General features: G+C 36.1%; 1 protein-coding gene across 1 annotated transcript in view; it reads right to left on the bottom strand.

The window, feature by feature from the left end:
- LOC103530643 (lysine-specific demethylase 4C) overlaps window positions 1-24,126 on the bottom strand; it is a 129,988-nt gene that overhangs the window by 12,058 nt on the left and 93,804 nt on the right. The window contains exons 11-12 of the mRNA XM_030467601.1: window positions 16,504-16,689; window positions 9,544-9,714 (exon numbers count right to left, since the gene is read on the bottom strand). Coding sequence (XP_030323461.1) covers window positions 9,544-9,714; window positions 16,504-16,689 — 357 coding nt within the window. The remainder of the gene's footprint in view (window positions 1-9,543; window positions 9,715-16,503; window positions 16,690-24,126) is intronic.

Here is a 24,126-nt window from a genome sequence, read left to right on the forward strand (position 1 = left end):
CAAACTGTGAAATAGAAACCAGCCATCTTCTGTCATGCCCTGCATTGCTTAAATCCGAAAGAACAACTCAAGACTTTGCTCAGTTTGCATAGAGCTAGCCATAATATCAACTGATCTGAGCTTTTATCCCAAAAATTCCATGGCTTCTGAAAATTAACCTAGAATTAATGCATGGCCTCCAAAAAAACCCAAACACCTCTATCCTTGTATTTTGGAAGGACTGAAATTCATTTCACAGCAAATTCAATTCATAGCACATTCATTTCAATTTATAGCAAATGAGCATTCTGTATTAATGACAAAATTAACAATCACTTCTCACAGCACAGGCAAAACACACTAACTACATCTGATTTTAATTTATAACACTTCAAGTGGATTTCTAGTTCTTGAACTCTCACCATGAAAAAGTAGCAAAAATCCAGGCCTGATTATTGGAGTTTTGCATACAAATGGTTCTCACTGACTCCACTTGAACTGCAGCAGTAATTTCTAAATTTTCCCCTTAAATTAGGACCTGAGTTAAATTCACTATCCTACTGCACTGCTACTGTGATTCTTACCATGAGGCAGTGCTCTCTGTACTGACAAGAACCTAAGTTAACGATGGCTTGAAAGGGAAGGAGGGCAGAACCTTAGAGCACGGGGTGACCACGCTGTCAGGAAGCGTTAGCTCTTGCCATACAGTCCCAGGAGAGGAAAAAAGGCTCCCCTGGCAGAATGGGAAAGGTAGCTCTGAACAGTCCTGAGGACAAAGCTGCAATGTCCCCAAGGCCATTCCAAAAAGGCACTTAATGGAAGTCCTCTGCCTATGTTGCTGCAGCTAACATCAACTTTCAGCCTGAGTGCTGGTGATTGAGATTCCCAGTCATGATTGTTTCAAGGAGCATGACGGATGTGATCACAACTAACACCTCTGATTTAGAAAATCTTGCCATAACAACAAATTGCACACTGCAGCTGCAAATAATGAATGTATCAACCAACACCATTAAAGCAGGAGTGGTGAAACAAATTGTGGAAACTGAAAACAACCACTGATCTGAACAGACTGTATAACTGTGTTTTTCTTTTGGGAGCTGACAGTATATGGCAGTTAACACAAATTTTTAGGGACACAGAAGTACGTGTCACATATTTCAGAAACAACCTGAATGAAAAGGAGAGTGACAGCTAATTTGATACAGTCAGAATTTTATCTAAACAGGAACAGCAATTTACACAGTGCATTAGCATTTGAAAGAGCAGGCCTGATTCCCAGGAGTGCAATTCAGGTTTTGAATTTGTAGACATTCAGTGAAATCACCAGATTAACAGAATAGTTACTGTAATTCAAAAAAATTAGCCTTGGATCACATAATGCACAGTATGAAAATACTTAGAATTTATGTATAATGTGCTGTCCTTAAAATGATACTGAATCTTCTTTACAAAGGAAATATATGCTATCACCAAAGGGAAACTGGAAGATAAATTGGATTCCTGAATCTATCTAAAAATGTTTTACTTTCCATTCATCTTAGGAAGTTACTATTTCAACTATTGCATTGCCTTACAGTTTAGTATTAATAGCACAAATGCATGTGTAATACTAATTGACAGATGCAGAATTGCTCCAAAGACCATGATTCAAACCCCCATTGCAGAATGTATCTTCGGATGTCCAGGATAGCACTGGGCATCACAGTAAGGTGCAGTACAGAGGACTCAGAGAAAGCTGTAACTGGGAGTACAGTATGCTCTCAGGGGACAAAATTCAGTGTCAGCAGTGGGAAGCTGAAGTTTGCAAGGAGACCAGGATGTCTGATTCACTCTGCCTCACTGAAATACAAGGCTTCTTTGGTGCAGAGGAGCACCCTTGCTCATGCTCATATTAGAGAAGACTCTGAATCCTACAGTAGTAACTCATATCCTGCCTACCTTTACATTAGTGAGGGCCAAAATATTTATGGTTCTCAGTAAATCAGTTGCAGACCAATGACTACAAAGAGGAGCAAATGTTCTGCTCCTGCCCCTGGCTCAGGTCGTGACAGATGTGAAGGAAGATTTTCCTTCTTCCCCTGCTCCCTACCCCAAGAACACATGGCAAGCCTGCAAATAAACTACACCTGAAACACAAAGCAAATACGGTAAATCACCAGATCTGAAAATCCTAGAATTCCTGGGTTAGCTCAGAAAAATAGGTAGGAGGGGAAATAATGTACCTCCCCCGCTCCCAGTCATCCCACCTCATATGAATGATTCCTGTGCCGTTCCAGTGACTTCACCATGCTCCTCATATTCACCACAGCTGTTTCCATTGAGGTCCCAGACACGGCCACAAACTCATTTTGCAAACACAGGAAGCACTGAAATACATTTCTGTCTCTCACCTGCTTCACTACAAAGTCAGCCATCTTACTGTAGGATGCAAAGTAATGGATTGTCTCCCATTTGGTTCCTCTTCCTGAGCTGTGGAAGCATTACCTTCACCTAATCTAAAATCATTATTGATAAAGATCCATAAACTATTCCATTATAAAGTGGAAAGAACATTATACACAGGAGATCAAGTAAAGATAATAGTCATATTTGAAGCCTAAAGCCTTCAGTCTTTCCTACATTCATTTTTTTATGCTTATCTATGAAGTTGACTGTCTTTCTACTGCAACAGTAAACAAAGGAAAAGCAAGAGACATGGAAAAATAAGTTCTGTTCTCCATAGTGGAGTAAAACGAAGTAACTCACTTATACCAATTACGGTATCATAGAAGAAAGTTTACATTAGAATCAGACTATTGCATCTTTTGATGTTCTGCTGCTTCAAGAATGGGATAAAATCTCTAGTCCAGAGCCTTAGAACTTAGTCTTTGCTTTTTAAAAGTTTGATTTCAACATAATAATTTATGCTGACAAAAAAAATTGTGCCAGCCCAACATGAGCAGTCTATTATTCAACTCGGAGACTCAATGCTGTTTCAACTAAGAAATATAAAAAAAAAGGTTGCTGAACCTATTATAAATCATTAGGTCTCTTTTCCCACATTTCACAACTGGTTCTGAGGATTTTTTGCCTATGTTTATACCAAATATGATCTATCCTCTTTTTGAGAAATGTATTGCTTGGTTTTCTATTTCACATTCTCAGCAATCACTGATGATGGAGATCACTGGAGTGCATCCAAAGTATCTAAAGGTTACCCAGAAAGAGAGAATTCAATAATCCTGATTTCCTTACAGATTTACATGCCAGTATAATAAAACAGAACAATAAGCTATTATTGTCTGTCAGAGGAATAATGGATCTTTCACAGATAAAAGCAGGCAGGTAAACACTACTATTAAAAGTTTTGATTCAAACAGATAGACAAGCAGAAAACAGTTGTCAGAAGAGATAAAGAGAGAAAGGCATACGGAAGAGAAACCTTTAGAAAAGAATTGTGGAAACTAGCTCAATAATTTATAATGCCAGACAAGGATGATGGAGGAAGTTACATTTTTTAGAAAAAATTTTCTAAAAAATACAACATCCTTCAGAAAGCTGGGCTAGAAGTACTAGAATAGAATCTTTTGGTTTTTATATATCCAAGTGGACATTATTGGACTCTAGAGACTTACATCCTAGCACAGTATTTCAGAATGTACATAGTTCAATCAGTATGCTTTTTCAAAATTATTAGTATAAGTATTAACATATATAGTAACGGAGAAGCTGATCGAGTGTTCACATAGACATAAGTAGATACACACTTTTTGCACCAGTGAAAAGTCAGTAGTCTAGATAAAGTTATTAGGAAGAACCTCCTGTAAAGAAAAAAGACCTTATTCTTGAAGCTATATCTGAAGCATTGACACTCATGGCTCCCCAGAATGCCACCTTTCTACCCTGCACATTCAAAAAGCCCCTCATACACCCTGTTTCTCACAGCATTCTCATGGAGAAAGTGGGTACACATGGCTAGGACTGGTGTTCTCTTCAGTGGTTAAAAAACTTACTGGATAGCCAGGGCCAAAGAGCTGTGGTGAACAGAGTTAAATCCAGCAGTCCCAAGTGGTGTTTCCCATGGTTCAGTATTGAGGCCAGTGTTGTTTGATATCTTTACCAATGATCTGGATGAGGGGATTGAAGACACCAAGTCTATAGAAGACACCAAGTTGGGAGGGAGGATTGATCTGCCTGAGGGTAGGAAGGCTCTACAGAGGAATGTAGATAGTATGGATTGATGGGCCAAGGCCATTTGTAAAAGATACAACAAAGCCAAGTGCCAGGTCCTGCACTTGGGTCACAACTCCATCCAACACTACAGGCTGGGGGAGGAGTGGCTGAAAAGCTGGCACAGATGAAAAGGACCTGGGGTGCTGGTCAACAGCTAGGTGAACATGAGGCAGCAGTGTGCCCCAATGGCCAAGGAGACCTACAGCATCCTGGCTTCTGTCAGGAATAGTGTGGCCATCAGGAGCAGGGAAATGACTGTCCCCCTATACTCGGCACTGCTGAGGCTTTACCTCCAGTGCTGCGTTCAGTTATGGGCCTCTCTACAGGAAAGTCACTGAGGTGCTGCAGCAAATCCAGAGAAGGGCAAGAAAGATGGTGAAGGGGTTTAGAGAACCAGTCCTGTGAGGAGCATCTGAGGTAAAGGGGGTTGTTCAATCTGAAGTAAAGTAGGCTGAGCCTTGTAGCTCTCTACAAATACCTGAAGGGAGGTTGTAGTGATGTGCGGGTTTGTTTCTTCCTCCTAGTTACAAGCCACAGGACTAGAGGAAATGGTTTCAAGTTGTGCTAAAGGAGGTTTAAATTAGATATTAGAAGAAAATTCTTCACTGAAAGTGTTATTAAACACTGGAGTATGCTGCCCAAGGTGGTATTTGAATCACCATCCCCTGGTGGTGTTCAAAAGTTGTGTAGATGTGGTGCTTATGGACATGGGTTAGCACCAGACTCAGCAGAGTGAGGTTAATTGTTGGACTTGATGATCTTAAAAGTCTTTTCCAACCAGAACAATTCTGTGATTCTGTGATTCTATGGTAACGGCACATTACAGTTTTAAACTAATGTTCCCTTTAGCTAGTCTGTGGAGGAAATAATTTTTGAAGAATCATACAGCTAAATCCCATTTGTTCTACATCTCAAAGGAAGATGAAGTAAATCTGTTCTGTCTCTCATTAGTCTAATAATACTATCCTTGGGACAATCTGTATTCAGCCTGACTCTTCTGCCTGTATTTCACCTCAATTAGTTTACCTCATCTTGAGCAACTTCTAGAATTATAAATGCCTATGCAAAGCTCCAATTGCCTACAAGGTATCTAGGCCAGGAAAGATCATTCAGTAGCTTAGTGAATTGACAATTATCAAGAAAGACAGAATAATTGGCAAGCCTATGCACACAGTATACATGTGTACACATTAGGGTGTGGGTGATGAAATGTCAAAGTGTTCATTTTGTAATTTTGCAGAGGTGTAAAGTAAGCATTTGCAGGGAAGGGCAGAGGTAAAGGAATGAAAAGAAGGTCCTGGCTGAGATCTGTTTAGTTTTGGTTTTGTGGGGTTTTTGTTTGTTTAGGGTTTTTGTGTGTGTTTTAAGCTTCTCAGATCGCCATCATACCAACAGGTTTTTCTTCAAATACTGGCAAATAAAATGTGCTCCATTTTATTACAAAGAAAGAAAAAAATTAAGTGCACACTGTAAGTTGTAGCCTTTGTGACAATTTTAGTAGAGTACTTCGACTGTTAGAGTTATCAATAACCCTGTCCATCCCTCCCCTGCCAAAGCTGATAGACACAGAGAGATAGAGCTTAACCTTCTCTGTTCTCTTCACACTGAAGGCTCTCTTGGGTCTACTACCAAAAGAATAAACTCGCATACCTGCAAGCACAGTTCATAGTTCTGAAGTAGATTAGAACTGAAGAGATTCCAAGTGTCACTTTTAGTATGTTAAAAAATCCACTGTCTGGTGGAGTCTTTTTCATAGCTGATTCTTTTTTTTCAGGTAAGGTGGAACCCACTTCAAAAAACTGATACACAAACAAAAGCAAGCAACTTGTTGGAGGGATCAAATTGACACATGCAAAAATAATTCCTTCCTCCTGCTTTTCACAACTACAGTCTGAATGTCTTAACCTAAGCACCTTCTCAGGAGTACACTTTCTGGATTTCATCAGGACCTCACAGAATTACCATGATGTGTTTGTTGCAAACTAAAAAAAAATAATATAGTACTCAGGGGTCCTTTCAGACACATTTCACTTCTTCAGCTCTTAAGATGTTCTTGCTTGTAAGGAACGTTTATAACAGCATTCCATAAGCTACATTACCATTTAGGGTAGCATTCAATTTATAGATTTTAATAAGCCCACTTTGGCTTGTGGGCATGACAACATATAGATCAGCTTTACCTTCTCAAGTTTACTTAACAGCAAATTAAAACACAGTGTGGGTATGTCATGTCAGCAAGAGTAAGTCGACTCATTTTTCTTCACCTAGTTTGCTTTATTACCACAAGATGAAAGCACAACAGCAAAAAATTCTGTGTAAACTGGTCACTGGAGGACCAAGGTACACACCAAGGCAAGTGATCTGGAAGAATGCCTGCTGTTTACAGAGCAGTTTCCTCAGTTACCTTGTAATCAGACCTCCCCACAGACTCAAAGTATGATTAACTCTGAAATTATTTTTTTTCTACCTCTCCTCCTCCTATCACTCTAATTTGGTGGGACTTTTCTGCCCCTTTCTTGCAGAGCCAAGACTGCCCTGTTTAGATGGCATTTTAGCAAGATAATGGGGGAAAAAACCATCATCCTTAGCTCTAACTTCAAGTTACATATATGTGTCTATTTACATTGTACTTGTTGTTGAGGCGTTATTGACAAGCTCAATATAGAGAGAAACAAACAGAACTCCCAGCTAAACACCCAGCATATTCATTTCTTGCAATCTGCTAAGATATGTTGGTTGAGAGATGCCCATCAGGTACTAACAAACAAACAAACCAAACAATGGAACTTTGGGACACTCCCCTAACTTAGCAGGACTGTGCTCCTCCTGGTGCTGAGAAAGAGGCAGTGTGACAAGTTACAACACATTAATACTTCAAAAGGTGCCAAGTAGCACACATATATACATGCTATCGGTAGCAGTCACTCTGGACTGCAGCACATGAACTCCTCACTTGTGTGCATGCGTTGTTAAACTAATCAGTAGAGCTGTCACCAGCTTTAAGATACTGTGTATTATCCCCATCACTGCAGTTTTTCCATGACTTAGAGGAAGTCATCCTGTGGTTTCTTCCCACAAATAATTGTACCTATATACTTCTTTGCACCCTCTTACAGCCAGTGGGCTAAGAGAAAGCTGATTGGTTAGCATATCGACAAACTACCTAAGAGGTTCAAACAGTGTAATTAAAAAGTTATTATTCTAAGAAATTCTGACAAGACAGGAATCAGTTATAGCATTCAAGCAATAGCTTGAAATTAAAAAACTATACAGCTATGCCTGTATCTAACATCTACACTTAAAAAAACCAAACCCTGATATATTTAGCAAATGCTAACACAAACCAAGCAAATATGTATAAGAACAATCTACACTCTGCTTTAGTAGTCAATGAATGGCTGCGCGCAGAACTTCACAAAACTTCAAGACTGGAATTTCCCTCTTCCTGTCTTTCTCTTTACAAATAAATCACTTTGTTGGAACATTGGAATTCTGGTCTACTGTGAGCTGAGCTGAAATTATGTAGTGGATTCAGGACATACAGGAATAGCAGAAAGCTCTTGCTATCTCTGTAAGCTAGTTGAAAAGTGAAAACAGATTAGAAAAATAAGTTCTTCAACAGGCAGCAATATTGCTTTCACACAAGATTTGATGAATAAGTCCTCCCAGAGGCACTAACACCTGATACGCACATTGCATGGATTAGCAAGTTTTAGTTCAGGCAGAAGAAAAAACATTTTTTTCCCCTTCCAGTAAAGGCTGCAGGTATATTATCTAACGAAAACACAACAAGATTTCTTTAAGGAAGAGAAATTCGTTTGGTGTTTCCATCAAACAATTATATGATGTTCATTCACCATCTGAGAAGAACTGAGGCATATCCAGACCTGATAATATTTGTTCTTAGCTCCAGATGAGACTACCCCCATACAGTGGCATGCAGTTTCTCATCTATGCCTTACCAGCTCCTTGATGCTGGCTTACACAGAAGACGGATTTCTAATAAAAACACAGCTATATTTGCTGAACATTTTGATCATCCCAAACCATATTGTCTTTGATCAATAATAGAGACTTTTGGAGTGTTTTGAATAAAAGGCTAAATTTTCAAAGACATTTTGCAGGGATTTGCTGACTGTCTCTTATTAAAACCAGAGAGAGGTAAACAGCTCAAATCCCATACACTGAGCTGAAATGTACCCTTTCAAATACTGTATTTTCAAAAGCGTCAGACATTTCAATAAGTAAGAAGATTGTAAGAAAAACAGTATCATTTCCACTGATCTGTCAGCTAATGTTATTTCCAGGAAAACATAAGGGCTGCAGAAAACAGGCTGTGCCCCATGAGCTGCAAATCATGTATGGTTTGCAGTGGCTCAGTGCATCAGTGGTTTTGTGGCTCAGTGGAAAGTGGTCTTGCTACAAAGGGCTCTTTTGCATACCAGTGTTCACTGAAGACTAGGTTTTAGAGACCATAAGCAGGAGCTACATCAAAAATATAATTTCAGCACAAAAAGACCTCAGAGAAGCATGAAGGCAAACAAGGATTACAGTCATACTGTGAGAAAACTGTCAAGTAACACCTTATGAGCACAACAAAGGTTAAAAGCCAATACATTCATTGCAAATGTGTAGGGAAACAGAATCTATTCTCAGCTGTTCTCAACTTTGTTCATACATGCTATCTAAGTGTATGATGTGGTCCTTAACAGTTCTGAAAAACACTGTAGTTTATATAAGAGCATAAGGGAAATCAAAATCTCAATTGCTTTTTGAAAATGCAATAAAGTACCCATGCTTCTCCCTGACGATTCTTATCATTAATAATGTAATCTCACAAACTAAATATCAGGAGGTGTAAACAAGTTGTTAGAACAGATTCTTGAGAGCTGTTCTTCCCATTATAGCAGGATTTTTCTATTCAGCAAGGAGTTTTTGCAAGTTATCTCTGAGAGACAGATAAGGATATATGGAATTCCCTCTCTCGTATCTTTTATTAAATACATATTTCTTATTTAATTAAAAGACTTTGTAAGATTACTTTTATTCATTTGGTCAAATGGCAAAGACTAATTAGAACAACCAAGGTTTGGAAGCCAATTAGAAAATAATCATTGTCAGCAGCAAACGTAACAAGCTGAATATTAAAACGTTATCTCCTCAAGGTCAAAAGCAGTAATACGAAAGGTTCCAACTGTCTAATTATAAAAAGAAATAATTAAAAAAGAAACCAACAAAAAAACCACCAACGACAACAAAAAAACAACAAACCCCAAAAAAACAACAACAACCCTCCCCCAAAAATGAAAAACAAATCAGCAAGAAATGGGTATCTAAGAGGGTACTTACTACAATGTCTTCAGGAAAAGTATCCAGACTGAAAGAGCCGTCATCAAACATGACTTCATAGAAAAGCTGAGATGTCACTCCTACGACTCTGCAACTATAGTATCGCGTATTCTTGTGTTTTGTAATGACTGTCTGCCCAACCGTAATGGCCTTCTCACATGCCTTAGGTTTCTTGAAAAACGGAAGAATTTAAAAGAAAATTTAATTTTAAAAGACAAGCGTACTCCACAGAAATCAGTGTTGAAACAAGTGTTGATAATAGTTCACCACTCAACACAATATCTCCAAATGCAAAATGGTTTCTTCCAATCATGAGCACATAAATTTTTTTAATGTAAAAACCTTCTGCATTTTATGAGAAAAACAAATGGTATCTGAAGAATAACAAATTACAGCACCCAAAAATATTTTTTACAACTCTTTCCTTCTAACTATTCTGTATTAGACAGTGAGCACAAAATTAGCAATACTTGTAAATTCTATTTGAAGAGAAATTTGTGGAATTTGATGGAAGAGGTGAGATGTGATGAACTCGGACTATCTCTTGTACTGTTTTAAATTACGGGATTTTTAAGTGCTGGGTTTCACTATGATTCTATGTAATTAGTAATTACCTAATATTTTCTGAAGGGGATACAGCAACTAAATGCATATCGAGTACTCATCAGAGTTGTTTACAGAAGTGTGAGTAACTTCTTAGCCCATACTGTGGAGAACTTTTGCTTTAAAAATTCAGACTACATGGATCACGATTCATCAGCTATTTAGATATTATATCAGTAACAATATTTTTTTTATTTCTCACTTTTAATTCCCCAAAGCTATTATGGAAACTAGAAGAGTAGCATGGTTTTGAATTATGCAAAAATTCTACATCAATAACTGCTTGATGAATTCTATAAACAAACAAACAAACAAACAAACAAAAAAAGAATGTGACTGAGCAAAATGTCTGAAGTGTATATGATGCAAATAGCTGTTACATACTAGCTTGCAACTAGTATATCACCAAAAGCCTTCCACTTAATTTTTCACCACAAAAGTTATCAAAACAAGAGCTTACTAATAACACAAGGAAAGCACTTTTTTCTTATGATCCTGACAGTCTGTTCATTAACTTACAGAGATGTGTGCCTTTGTTTATGCAAAAGTGAGCAACTGTGATTTTTGTCTTTATCTGAACAGTTAAAGTTTTCTTTCAATGGGCTGCTACTGCAAGGGGCAACTAGAGTGGTAAATAGTAAGTATAAAGTATTTTTTATTAGAAATCTTAAATAAGCACCCTGAAAATACTTCATAACATACGCTAAAGATATTAGCTAATTTACTAGTACAGCTTTTCAGACCTTCAAAGGCAGTAATTTCTTCAATGAGCATAATAACCTTAAAATGTGTCCATGAAAATCTGGAAAATGCTACAGCTATAGAATTTTTGGGACTAATATCAAAGAGAGAACTAAGAACAGCATTAGTTCCATTTAGAATCTGAGCATGAATAGCAATGTCATTGCTTTTTGGGAAGAGGCAAAACCCACCCCAAACCTAAACACTTCTGGTTTTGTTTAGCCTCTAGTCCCTACTGTGCCTCTTTCCTGGACCAGTTTCTGGGATTTCGAATTTTTAAAACTCTCTGCTCCTGCAAACTAAGGGCAAACCAAGTACAAATATTCTGTGCCATTTCTGGAGGCACTGCACTAAATCTCTGCATGTCAGAGCTCTGCCTGACATACTCATTTGCAGGATTTAGTTGAGGTCACCTCAGACAGTAAAAACCAATGATGTTTTCTACAGCATTTTCAAGTTTACCTAGAAATAATATTCTAAGTATAGTCATAATGTATTTAACCATTTAGATGTATTAAAAAATTGCTTCTTCGTTATTTTACCTATCTGTAGATAGAGTAAGTAGCAGCATTACATAAATAATAAGTATTACAGGAATGATAACATCAGCACTTTTTAAACAAATCTTGAAACATATCTAAACATAAATGTTAATTTAATTTTTGATTCTTGACTTTAGACTGTTTAGTTATTTGTGGGAGTGAGAAGCAGGTCAGAGATGGGGATCAGAAGTGAACTGGAGAGCATTAATTGTTTTACTTATATGAGATAATAGAAAAATATTAAAGTCAAGGAGACATTATTCTATTTAAATAATGTTTAAACGCTGTAGAAGCCTTCAGGGAAGACGGAAGGCAAAATGTAACACTTGAAGAGAAAATGCAGGCTCATTTAACAATAAAATTTTCAGAGAAGAAATGCTATTGCTTATTAGAACAAATAATAAAACACAGAAATGCATCCTAGCTCAAGGAGAAGATTATTTTTAGTATGTTATCTTGGTAGGATTCTTGATTTATTTCTCTGAAAAAATATTGACAAGCACACTCTGTAATTGATTGCATGTCCCAGAAAACATTTTCTGTCAGAAAATCTTAAGAATTTATTGATGTTAAGAATGTCATTTTTGATCAGAAAGGACAGTTATTATGTAAGGTAGACTATCAGATTAAAGAAACAGCTGTGGTTGTTACCAGATTATTGAAAAAGCTGGGTTTAAAAAGCAATGATTTCCTTTAACAGTATCTAAGGCAAGGATGAACTGAGATAGTGGCAGAAATACAGAAAACAACCAGATACAAAGAAAAAAAGTTAACCTCCCCTCCTGTGTGGAAACTTCAGAATTATAAGGGGAAAATGCTTCCTCCTTCATTTTCTGTATGGTAAGGACACAAAATCTTGTTAAATAAAATACATAAATGACAGCTACATGAAATAATATGTATAATGAAATAGGTGTCTGATGTGTATCTAAATGTGCAGAAACTTCCTCTATCTGCAGTTTTGAATATAGGACCTTCAAAATTCCAAGACTTATTTGATAAAAGAACATAACTCTCATTTCATCATTTTAAGCTTCCTCCTCTGAACTGCAATTTAGGCATAGAAATGATGCATGACATTTAAAAAATATGCCAGCTCATGATTTTTGAATATGTCCTTCCTAAGGCATGCCTTGGTCTCTCTGAAATGTTAAGGGGCTGGCAGTAGTTAGCAGACAGTGGCAAACAATGACACTGCATTACTCAAGTACTGAATAGAAAAGGATCTACAGCTTCCATTTGACAGCATCCCTTCATTCCCCGTGTGCTATGGAGAGATGAACTCGACAAGAGTAGCAGAAGATAATTTGAAAGAGCTCAAAAACCAGCAAAAGTAGGTTTTTGTGACTCTTACTCTTATTCAATGGGTATTGTAACTCAAATCTTAGCCCCTTCTATTAGCTTTTCACAGTACATATTACTGGGACTGCCTGGATGGCCTCTTCTTTCCAAAATAAACATCAGCTATGAGTACGTTTGCCTTCAGCAGGCTTCCCCTGTCCCTCAATGCTGTCTTTGCTAATCTTAAGAGGATTCCTTGGGGTTTTTTTTATTTGTATATGGAAGAGTGCTTTTAACCAAAAGAAATCTGCAGCACCTATTCTCAAATGTACTTGCTAGTGTTCGTGCAATTTAATGACAAAAAGGTGGGAGGGATATGTTTCATGCCCAGAGACAAGCACAGTCAAAGCAGAAAAATGAAAAAAACCATGACCTACTGTCTATAGGTGATAAATCACAAAGTCTTCCTTGCATATTGACGCTCCAATTTATTTAACAAAATAATATGGGCTGTAAAAGGAAAAATCAGTAACATCCTGCATAAAACTTTTCTGCTAGCATTTTTTTCTAAAAATTTTTTCTTAGTTATTTCTAAAGGTTTATCTTTAGCAAATACATGGAGCACGCATAGTTTTGAGTACATGGGCCTCCGAAGAACATATTTTTGAAAACTCATATAAACATTAAAAAATTCCTGTTTAAGGTACTTGTGTATTTCCTTCACTTCATAGCACTACTTGGAGGTGAGAACTATGCTTTCTCTTTTGATGGCCTATAATGATTTTTCACAAAACCTGTCAGTGTCCATGGTTGACATAAAACTACACTAGGAAAAAATCCTGAAGAAAATACAGAATCTGAACAGTGAAAAAGGTTTGTGAAAGTATATTGATGAATATTTTGGACACAATTTGCTTGAGATGACAGACAAAAATAATTTGGATGTATACTCCGCTTCATCATTGCAATAAGCCCTTGCCCAACGTGGTGACACCACCAGCAATAATGCATATTTTTCTATATATGGGTAAAGACAAAAACACAGGGTGTTGTTCAGCACCCTTATTGGTTTGCATGCTACAAGACCACTATAGAGATACGTCACAATTTTTCCTAGCACCCAGAGGGCTTCCTTTGACTGTTAAGTTTTAGCTGGTTTGAGTTTGTTGGTATTTATTTTTAATTTGAAGAAAGTACCAATCACAGGCATTCATTGAGCATTCAGACACAGTCTATAGAGTCTATGTTAGTAAAAAAAACCAACAATTTAAATTTTATTTTCTTGAAATAAGGAGAATGATAGTGTCCTTGCTTATTGTACAATGTTTTCACCTGCGAAATGACAATTTTTTTTCTTGCTGACAAGACAATCTATTTGATTTGTGTAAAAATCTGCAAAGTGAGTATAATCTCTCACAATTCCCTTGTTGTGCTTTCAAGCAAGGAAGTTAAAACAATAGACAAACAAAAAAGTTTATTAAAAGAAGGATGCATTGCTATGCCTAATGGCAAAGAGCAATACAATTTCTGCATGAAAGAATAGCTAATAGCTAAGAAAAGCATAACAAGAAAACCAATGGTGGAAAAACTTCCAAAGCCTTAAAGATGTGATTAGAGTAATTACCCAAAAGACAGTGAATAAAACCAAGCATATGCAGACATACACAATCTCCTCTGTCTCAGAAGTATGTTATATATTTCACAGAAAATATTTTTTATAATGAAATAATATCATTCAAAATTTTGACTGAATGAAAAACTGCATAATTTTTGTCTTCATCAAATTGTCTTCATCATCTTGATTTAAACAACAGCAAGTAAGTTAATAATTAAGATTTTTTTCACACAGATTGGTGTTGAGTTTCAGGAAAGGCCATGATATTCCCATTCCAAGCTACTCTGAACACACAATAACTTCAGTAGCAGCCACACAAAAACCTGTTTCTCCATAGTTGGTGGGCTGTTGTTTTGTTTTTTTTTTTAATTTTACACCACCTAACACAGATCAAGAAAATTGTAATGAAAAAATAGATTTTATGGGTGTCCAGGTCATTCTATTACTACTGTGCCTTCTCCAGATGAGATTGTATTTTATTTCTTAACATTCAAAGTAATAGCTATTTATGAATCTATTTGCTGTTCCAGACTAAGTCTACACCGAGAAACTTAAGTGCTAAAGTCTGTACTGTTTTTTTAAATTAGATTCAAAGTATAAATTCCCCCTAAACAGCCAAGGATGTTTTCATTAATATTGTTTATGTATTTCTATTAATAACTAACACAAATACAGAAATGCCAGAAAAAAGGTCTCTTTAGGTGTATCGCTTTATTAAGGGCTGTATAAACATAGAAGAAATAATCTGAAACTTTAGCATTTACTATGTAGTACCATGAGACTATTAGAATACAGTGAAGAAATTCACATGCATTGTTTAACACCATAAGGGGATTCCAGTATCAGAAAGCTACAGTAGAGGAAGTTAAAAATGTTAAGAGGCTCAGGAAGTAGCCACAACATACACAATTTTTCCCATATGAGGTGGGAAAAAGGGGAAGTTTTATGCTTAAAGTCCTGTTTGATCAGGGAATAAGTATGAAGTCTTGTCCCCCCAAAATACAGCCCTATTTTTACTGGCCATTATTCAAACCCAGCAATTTTCAACTAATTTTTTTTTTTGCAAGAAAGCCAAGAAAAGTATCCTAAGTTGCCTGTGTGGAAAGAAGTCTAAGTTTGTTTTTCAAACAAAATTCTCAAATTTCAAACTAATTCTCTTGAAAAACATGTAAAGAAATTAAAGGTATGTGAAATGTACTGTTTTCACTCATTAATTAATTTTGAAAAAAGTATTAAAAAGGAGCACAATGTTTTTTTCCCTTTTTAAGACTCACTAGCAGAGTGAACACTCAGGACTGACTGACTGGAAACTCTATCTGGGAAGAATTACATTTTACTTCACTCAAAAGAAAATCTTACTCTTCAGCAGCCCTGTCATCAAGACCAAAGATTTACTGACAACGTCATGAAATAAAGTCATATATTACACAGACATTACCTGGTTTTATTTCTTTCACTTCTAAGGTAAAAAGGAGATAAAATGTTTGTAGCAACTGAATGCTCTACTTGAATAACTTAACAAGCCATTTCCTTAACAAGACTACATCAAGTCCTTCTAGTTTTCCAGGAAATAAAATACAGTATTTAAAGACTAAAATAAATGGCAAGAGCTCTCTCCTAACTGAGATAGTAACAATTCAATGCTATTGTATTAAAATAAAATACATTAATACCTACAAGATAATAATAACTAATTCTTCATTTTTCTACTTTAATTTTAAAGTACCTTTAAAAGGTTCCTCTTCAGCACAGTCTTGAAATAAAAGGCATGGTAATAGCCTGACATATCAGTGTGACCTGACCAGATGACAGAACATGTATAATTGCCAGACACTGTTTGACTGTTTAACAAAATATCTCTGAGTATTTAAAAGATACTGCAATCTGGGTATTTGTAATACACTACAGGTTAACAAAACAGAGAACTTAAAGATCTGTTATCCAAAAACAATAAACTCAACAAAGACTGTAATGCAAAAATGTGTTAGGCATATCAAGTACAATTTTTCCTAGATAACAGCATAAGAAAAACTTTCCAGATATAAGTTTGATACATATGGAAGTCTGACAGATGAACCTCTTAAAAACTTGGTATGGATCCTTTCTTCTATTTTTGCTGGAAACATTCTTCAATTCTGCCATTCTGTTTTTTAACAAATAAGGAAAAAAGTTCCTTACCACATTTTGGTTGATCTTGTGCCTGAAACATGTGATGAAGACAACATATGGCCAGTCATCAGGTTCCATCAGCACTCCTGCAGCATGGGCACAGGTAACATGGAAGGAGGCTGGGCAGCGTCCATATGAACACTGAATGCAGGCACCAGAGGTTTTTTTAACTCTCTGTCTGCAAAACATACATTTCTGTAGAAGCAAAATAAACAGAATATTTATAATTCTACCCCCAACTTCCTTGACTTCTGCAAGTACCTAAAGGACTGAAAAGTTACATGTGCTTTACTGGTTACAGTTTATACCCTGCAATATGCATGGCAAAAGAACCCACATTTGTGAATTACAAGATAACTTAGTAATATGGTAATTAATATATAGCATTTTTGCCTCTTTTATGTTAATGTGAAGACAACTGGTGCTATAGTAGGAAAACTGATATATAGATCACTATTTATAAATTTAATTTAAAATACCATACACTCCTTTGAAAGTTGACCTGCTCCCCCTAAAATAGGTAAACCAAAAAACCTTATACATAAATCTATAAAAAGTGATAGTGAAACAGAAAAATAAAAAGAATAGACCCACAGAAATATAGTACAACTAGAAAGGGATTCCACGTATCATCCCACTTAGCCTCCCACTTTGAAGCTAGAGTAAATATATACCTAGGTTTTGAGAGATGGTTAATATAACATGTTCATGAAACAGATCCTACAACATCCTCAGATGACTTGTTACAGTAAGCAAACCTCCTCACAATTAGAAATGTTCTTGTCTCAAGCATTTGCATAAATACCACACCAGAAGGCTGCTCCTAAGCCCCTTTTCATTTTCTCTAGTTTGATGTTCACTGGTTGTGTATTTAATATAGCAGTGTTTGGGTAGGCTGTATCTCCCTGCTTCATATATTAAAACATCATGCCAACAGCGTTACCATTGTTAATACACACCACTTTTTTTTTTTCTTTTGCCAAAATGGAAACCACATCAGAATACTGTCACTCTTTTCTAACTCACATAAGTAAGTGGCCCATATGAAACAAATGAAGGTGCATGAGCTAGGCTACCCAAGTTCAGTAAATAAGCTCCACCGTACTAAAAAAGTCAAAGCACAGGACAACTGTTGTCTTGCTGCCAAAAGACATTAACGAAGATGCTAGGCAGAATGATTACTTTAGTAATTTCTACGGACAACTGTATTACACATTACATATGGGAACTATCCTCCGGCAACTCTAATCATGGCTAAAAAAACCTGCAAATGCTATCAATAATTATAAAATTATCTCAGGTATTCTGAAATACAGGTATTTTACTTTGTGACACAAAATGCTTAATTCAATAATTTAAACATATTCTGTTGGAATAAAATCACTAAATTTGCTAGTCACTGATTTTGGCAAATGCCCTCTAACCTGCCTATGCTGGGAACACAAGCAAGATTAATTTTCATTTATTTTTACTGCATGGTTAAGAATTCAAAGTATTTTAAACTAAGTCAGATAACATTCTTCTTCCCCAGTTACCAAGAACTTTTGTTCTATTGTTAATGTCCATATCCTGAAGAGAATCTGCAGAAATGTTACAGTATCATTAACCACTTACATAGCTTCTGACACTTAGCCTGTAACTGAAATAACCCTGTTTTGCAAGCACTAACCTGTCAAGATCATCAGTTACAGGAGGGGTCTGGTTCACACATCATTCTGAACATGAAAAACTAGGTCTGCCTTCATGTCCAACCTAGGAAAGCCAACAGCCTGCATGGCTTGGCCCATGCAGAAGCAAAAGTAGCTTCTGGAATCTGAAACTTAGTTAAAATTTGAGGTATCATTCCCTAGAAGGATCAGAATTAAGCTCAGTCTGCTGTAGCAGAATCAGATCTGGAAGACTGTTAAGAGGTAAAGATGATTTTGCCATCAAAAGAAATGTTCCAGAGACCTCACTGACAGTCTGACATCCTGTTGTGCAATTGTATTCACGTCCATGAAGCCATTTTCAGATGCAGAAATCAAAAATATTACATTACATGAGTAATGCTTCAGAACAAGACACACAGCTATACATGTATATGTATAATTGTTCTTTCGTTGTAATATTTTAAGGTTTGCTGCCTTTCAGAAGTAGAAAAACTGTGGAAAATAAAAGCAATATGAGGACAGTGAGAGATAATGGAAGGGACACTAGAACTGCAGTCAGGAAAACTGAAAATGTAACACATTAAATGGGCTGCCAAATCCACAGAAATTGCCACAAAACTTCACCTCCCCCTTTACAAGAGACTGACTTTTCTGTTCTCTTTCAGCATGTTTATTTAATAAGAAGACATTAGACAAACTGACATATTTTAATAAAAGTGTTTTTTACTTAAGAAAAGTACTTTTTGGAGTTGCAACTTGGAAGTACTGAAAAAAATTAGTTTTAAAAAAATGTCACATTAGTGTTGACTGTGTCCTGATTTCCATCATGCTTACATAAAATCTCAGTAATACCGATGAAAAGTGAAATTAATTTTACTTTTTTATAAAAGAAATAAGGTCCACTGTTTGGACCTATGTAATTATGTGCATATAGACTTCAAATTGCATTAAGAATGTGAAAATAATTACTGTGTTTTAACTATGAGGTGAATAGATCTCAGTGTTAAATGCAGTGAACAAAGTCCTTACACCTGTTAACTGCAAACACACATTAACCCTTTGCACTTTACTCTTTGGGTGTCAAAAAGATTAAAGTCATAAATCAGAAAGGGCAGGGTTGAGAAAAGTTACTGTACATACAAGAAAAAAATAATCTTATTTATCTTTATGTTTATGGAATACCAGAAAAATTCTGAAAATTCATCATCTTTCAGAAAACAGAAGAATCAAGGTTGACGAATCATGAAATGTTTCGAGTTCTTTGTAAGATGCTGAATCTTTTGTATGACACCCAAAGGGATCAGGCAGATGTACCTCAGCTTTACAATGAGCTGGAAACTTCATTATGAGTTTTGAAATGTATACACATATACACAGGTAGAAGTTCAATGTACAAGCAAATTCATACTGTCTAACTGTATCAGGCAATATGGCCTCATTTAGATACGACAAAAATCTCCTTCATCTTTGAAAAATAAGTCAAACAGGTAATCTCCCATCTGTGATTAAAATAACCAGTAAAAGCACTAAAAGCAGAAGAAACTATAAAAATCTGCTTTGCATAGACTTTTGGAACCTTAGCTGAACTACTTGCCAAGAGGTATATTAGCTGTAAGTAGTAAACTGAACTCTATTGTGTCTGACCCATACTGGCAATTCTTTCCCTCCCTAGATTCTAACTAAGAGTTTACCTGTCCTGGTTTTACTTGGAGCATTATGGCGTATGAATTTAAACTGATCTTTTTCACCTGTTTTCCTCACACTAATATTATTTTTTTAGTATGCTGATACATGGAAAAAAAATATCCTATGAATGTTTTGTTCTTCTTTCTTTAAAACAAACTAACTAACAAAACAATTAAAAAGTCACAGAAAAAGACATAAAGGCAAAGGGAGGGAATCACAGGTTGTGAAGACTGAAGTTTCACTCTGCCTCCCAACTTTGCTTGAAGTCTGAAATTTTTAAGTTAAAGAAATGAAGAAATTTATTAAAATGTATGGAATCTTGGAACCACTCCTGCAGAAGACAGACTTTAAACACCTCTCTGGGTGAGCCTAGTATTTAGGTATGTGACCTTGCTACTTGTAAACAAGTTTGACATCCTATGAACATATTTACTAAACTACAGGCATTCTAATACAATGCACAACTGACAATTTTTCAGTAGTTTAAAACTAAGTATTCCCAACAGTTAAAGCAAATTCAACATCCTAAATGAAGAACGTAATTTTTACTTACTGCTTGCTAGAGACAATGGGGGAAACAGCTGAAGATAAACCTTAATCAGAGCTTCAGATGTAAAATGAAATTGAAAGTAAATAAAATTGTTTATATATCTGGAGATTAGAAATATAGGACAGAACAATATACAGTGATTTTCTAGATGGTAAAATGACCTCTTTTTGCCCTCAAAATGAAAAATATTCTGCTGTAAATGGATTGCATGATCTTGGAATAGCTCTGTAATATTAATAGGCTGCAATTATATAAACACAAAAGATTTTAAGGAACAAATCTGAGAATACTGGATGCCAGTATTTTACAGAAGAAAGCCCACTGATAGGTTTCATAATAACTTTTATGTAAATAATCTGATATTGCTTTCCTCAAAAACTGTAATATTTACAAAACAAAATTCCAGTCCCTAACAGGATCATGACATAAAAACAGTAACACTGCTTTCTGATGCAAGGATTTATGAAAATAAGCACAAGCTGTGTATGCAGCAGACAGCAAGGGCTGGATTTTAGGAAAAAAATTTCTCAATTTCTCCCAGAAGTATTTCTATTGTTTGGCAAGAAAAATTACTTACATGAAGAAGCTCACTATAGTAAGGCACTGAAGTCTACAAAAAGAAGCTATTTCAGGAGAGCCTTTAAAAACTACTAAATTTTTATGTATGTAAAAAAATCAATGCCTAAGAGCTCCTCTTCTACTGCTGCAGATGGTTATTAACTACTAGTCAGTCACTGCACTGCATATTCTCATCTTCTTTGATATATTTGGCTTTTTTGACCTTCTAGGTATTACTGGAAATAAACACTAAGACAGAGACACCATTGTTACCATTCAGGAAACTAATGAAAAATCATGGGTAATTCTTTCTTTCTTCTTAGACCTGCTTTAGCACCCCTGCATTTCCTAATTAATCTGGTTTTGCTTCAGAATTTATACTACCAGACAAGTAATACTGCTGCTGTGTTCAGTCACACTCTTGATCTGAAATGTTAGTCATATTTTAACCAACAGTCGCATACTCATAGATCGTAAGAGAGCAAAGATTTCACAGCGAACATTGACAGCACAAGTTTCACTTATCAACTGTTAGACTACAGTGCAAAATGCACAGTGAAACTAATCTTTTCTTTCTCCAGTCCAAAGCCATAACATGGATTAGAAGTGAGAAAAGATTACAGTCTAGTCATACTGTTAGAGATGGTAGCAAGGTGCTGGCAAAAAGACTTGTTAATGATGCACAACAATCAGAAGTTACAAACTACGAAGACATTCAACACATTATCTGTAGAGCAGCGAGTGTGCGTTGCCTGCACAGTCACCTTTCAGAATACAAAGTCAGCATTTAATTTTGGCAGACAACATAGCGTATTTCTGTGGAAACAAGCTCATTACCTTTTTTTTTTTTTTCATTTTATGTTTCCTTTTTTTCCCTATTAATCTAAATCAAGCTGAGCATTTCAGCAATGAAACTGGCAGAGTTTAGAGTCAGAACATCTGAAGAAAAAGAGTTTCTCAGATCATTTATTCCAATTCTTTGTTCAGCATGTTTAGACAATTATAAAAAATTAACTGACAACATTGCTAGATAAAGTATCAAGAGACTATTTTGCATCCCTCTGATATTTTAAACATAACAACCAGTACCAGAATGAGGGAAAAAAAAAAGTCCTACTACTCAGACTGCCCATAGCACGGGGCTCTGGCAAGTTAAAGACATTATGGCAGACATTATTTAGATGTAGGTGAAATTCTGTTAGTCATATTCCAGCAGAGAAGTAAACGTAAGACTTATGCATCAGTAGTAATTAGAAACAGGAATCTTATTTTCTACAAACTCTGAAATAATGTAGTCTTGGGTCCACTTTCAATGAGTGAGCTTGCAAGTTATGTTTAATTTCGAGTTAAACATGGCACCAAAGATAAATACCGTTTTAATGCACAATTTTTAAGTGCTGATAAAATATTATCAGGAAATACCAAAATTATGTAATTTTAACTTTCATATAATTAAAGGAAAGACTAATATACAGTGGAAAGACTAATATACTGACTAATATACAGTAGAAAAAAAACAAACTTGGCTCTCCTGAAACACAGACTGTGTGATTGTGATGAGCATCCTTACAATATAGGTTAAAATAGAAAGAAAAAAAAAAACCAAAACATTTGCTCAAGAAGTTCTTGTTTGAGCCTGAAAAGGACTATGTTCCTGTGATATGCCAGGTTAAAACTGGTAAAAACTGGTGAATGTTGGTGAGGCAAAAAGGAAGCAATAAAAGACCTTGTTAGGGATTCCACTCTTGGCTGCACATGTGTACTCATCACCACGATACCTACCATACCACATCTAGGGAAATAACCTTCTGTGTTTTTTCAGTACACTTCAATATTTGTAATTAGATTTCAACACCAAGCACTGCAGTTAAATCCCTACTAATTCTTCAGTTACAGCAGCAGTATTAGTGCACTATGCTGCTAGAGTCCCATACAAAACACATGAAGTTCAACAAGGCACAGTGCAAGGTCTTCCAGTACCTGAAGGGGGCCTACAAGAAAGCTGGGGAGGGAATTTTTACAAAGGTGTGTAGCATGAAGACAAGGAGGGATGGTTTTAAGCTGGAAGAGGGGAGATTTAAATTAGATAGTAGGAAGAATTTCTTTACTGGGAGGGTGGTGAGACACTGGAACAGGTTGCCCAGAGAAGGTGTGGATGTCCCCTCCTGGAAGTGTCCAAGGGCAGGTTGGACAGGCCTGTTAGCAAGATGGACTAGCAGAAGGTATCCCTGACCATTTAGGTGGGAACTAGGTGATTTTTAAGTTCCTTTCCAATGCAAACCACTTATGATTTTATGAAAATTAGCCTGTGGGCCTTCACTTTACAAGAAGGCTCCCACGATTTTATCTTTGTCCAGTTTTTATGTATGGATATATATTGTTTCAAAAGGGATTTTATTACAGGAAAAAAAAATCTTCCTCTGTAGCTCTGAAATGCTGGATGTCTTCTTTTGGTTTAATTTTCCTCATAATCTTCACCTTTTAACTTCTACATTTCACCATGTAAGTAATTAATCATACAACCTTAAAAACTGTCATTTTATAGAAGCATCGTGCCTGTACTCATTGCATAGGCTCACAAAATCAACTTTCAGACATTCTGAAATAAGAATGAAGAAATGGATGATCCTAGTATTTGAAGAGCAAAATTCCAGGAAGATAAATGTAGAAGGCTGGAAAGGATCTCCTTTTCTTTGTTCTCCAGGAAGAAAGTGCATTTATTAAAACTTTGCCTCAGATTTGCATAAATCAGCTTGAATTTGACATTTATGCAAAGGCTAAGATATCTGACAAGCTGTGCAAGGATGTTTAGGTTGAAAAGGTGATGAGATATTAGTTCACTGCCTTGCTGATAGAGCATCCACCAGATTAGGGCTCCCGGTATCATATTGTAACAGAGATGAAAAACTCCACAGTTTTACAAATCAAGCCAAGATAAAATTGGCCCTTTGTTGCAAGACCATACTGTTGATTCATACTTAATTTATCCCCCATGATGATCTCTATATCCTCTCTATGCAAAGCCAGTCAAAATAAATTCTAGTGGCTGACTTTAACTCAGATTTCAGAAGAGACAGATCCCATCTAATTGGCTAAGCCAGGATAGTCCTTAACAGATGATGAATAGAAAACTCTAAGAGACTGCATGGCTGTATCAGGCTCCACTCCTTAATAAGTTGTCATGTAATG

This window comes from Calypte anna, chromosome Z (assembly GCF_003957555.1).
Source record: "Calypte anna isolate BGI_N300 chromosome Z, bCalAnn1_v1.p, whole genome shotgun sequence".
Classification (NCBI taxonomy): Eukaryota; Metazoa; Chordata; class Aves; order Apodiformes; family Trochilidae; genus Calypte; species Calypte anna.